The sequence below is a fragment of the Eimeria mitis genome, genomic scaffold, assembly GCF_000499745.2.
Source record: "Eimeria mitis Houghton genomic scaffold, Emh_scaff129, whole genome shotgun sequence".
In the NCBI taxonomy this organism is placed as follows: Eukaryota; Apicomplexa; class Conoidasida; order Eucoccidiorida; family Eimeriidae; genus Eimeria; species Eimeria mitis.
The window spans coordinates 1-1,624 of NW_013568612.1; the positions used below are offsets into that span (position 1 = coordinate 1).

The 1,624-nt window shown below is 56.4% G+C and overlaps 1 protein-coding gene across 1 annotated transcript in view; it reads right to left on the reverse strand.

Moving 5' to 3' along the window:
- Window positions 1–702: 702 nt before the first annotated feature.
- Window positions 703–1,624, reverse strand: part of EMH_0091130 (HECT type ubiquitin ligase, putative) — a gene marked incomplete at both ends in the record, with an annotated part of 29,131 nt that continues 28,209 nt past the window's right edge. Inside the window, 3 exon segments of the mRNA XM_013494796.1 lie at window positions 703–717; window positions 871–1,080; window positions 1,321–1,483. Coding sequence (XP_013350250.1) covers window positions 703–717; window positions 871–1,080; window positions 1,321–1,483 — 388 coding nt within the window.

Below are 1,624 nucleotides of genomic sequence, written 5' to 3' on the forward strand. Positions count from 1 at the left end.
TATATATATATATATATATATATACCTGGAGCTGTCCCTCTGCGAGTCTGAATGCGAGTGCCTGCAGCACGTACAGCTGGCGCTCTCCCCACAGCACCGCTTTGTCTGCGCCCCCTTCTCTCAACGCCAAGACATCGCCGCTGGCTGAGGTGGTGCACCAGCTCAGAGGAAACGAATCCGCAAACGAATCCGCGTCAAAACCTTCAGCCTCCAGGTCCAGTACCTGTATACAGCAGCAGCAGCAGCAGCAGCAGCAGCAACAGTAGCAGTAACGGCAGAAATAGCAGCAGCAGCAGCAACGGTAGCAGTAACGGCAGAAGCAGCAACAGCAGCAGCAGCCACGGTAGCAGTAACGGTAGAAGCAGCAACAGCAGCAGCAGCAACAGCAGCAGCAACAGCGGCAACAGAAGAAGCAGTTGTAGGCGTGCTGGGACTAGCAGCACCCGTAGCTGGGGTACCACCAGCAACGCCGGAGACAGCAGCAACAGTAGCTGCTGCTGCTGCTGCCCTTTTCTGCCTTTGTTTTAATTTGTTCTTTTCCTCTTTCTCTCCGCCTGAATCTATGGGCTGCTGCAACCGACTCTGTGTGCTGCTACAGTCTCTCTAGGTGCTGCTGCAGTGTCTCTGCGTCGCAGTTTTGCTGCTGCTGTGTCTTTCTGTCTCCTTTGTTTCACCACTGGGGTGTATCTGTGTCTTTGTCTCTCATTCTATTTGCCTCTGCAACATATTTTTATTGAACTTCTGCTGCTGCGGCGTCTTGCCTCTAATGTATAGTGCTCGTGCTGTTCATCAGAGCAGCAGCAGCAGCAACAGCAGCAGCAGCAGCAGCAGCAGCAACAGCAGCAGCAGCACGTCTCCGTTGGTGTTTACTTTCTTAAGTATTTGCACAGCGAGCGCGTCTGTAGCTTCGAGGTCTTTCGGTTCAGGAGACAGCCCAACGAGGGGTCTCCACACCAAAGGAGACAGATTCAGCCCCAAGCTCAAACGGCCCCGCAGCACAACGCCCATCAGCCGCCCCAGCACGCGGAACGCACCCAGACGAGCAGCAGACAGCGCCTGCGGATTCAACTGCCACATGTCCTGCAGCAGCAGCAGCAGCAGCAGCAGCAGCAGCAGCAGCAGCAGCAATAGCAGCAACGAAAGCAAGAGTGGGAGCAGCGGCAGAAACAGATTGAAATCAGACAAGCACATACATACCCCGTCTTTGCGCCAGGGCACACCGCGGCAACAGCAACAGCAACCGCAGCAGCAGCAATAACAGCAACAGCAACAGCAACAGCAGCAGCAGCAGCAGCAGCAGGAAGGAGGAGCAGCACGAACCTGATCTTGTCCAAAGCCTCGGCTGTTCGCTGAGGGCAGCAGCAGAGCGTTGCTGCTGCCAGGCGTCTGCAGCTCAGCAGCAACATGCGAGAAGAGATCCCTATACAGCCCGCCTGCATCGATGCCCCCCTCTCCTTCATATGCAACAAACCAAACTCTGTTGCTGCGGCGCAGCAGCCAGGGGAAAACACCTTCTAGCTGTCCAGCAAGCTGCATGGTCACGTCTTTCAGCCCGCTGCTGCTCGCTCCCCCGCCCGCAGCGCGCGGGCCCTGTTAATAGCAATGCGGAGGCGGCCGTCTGCTC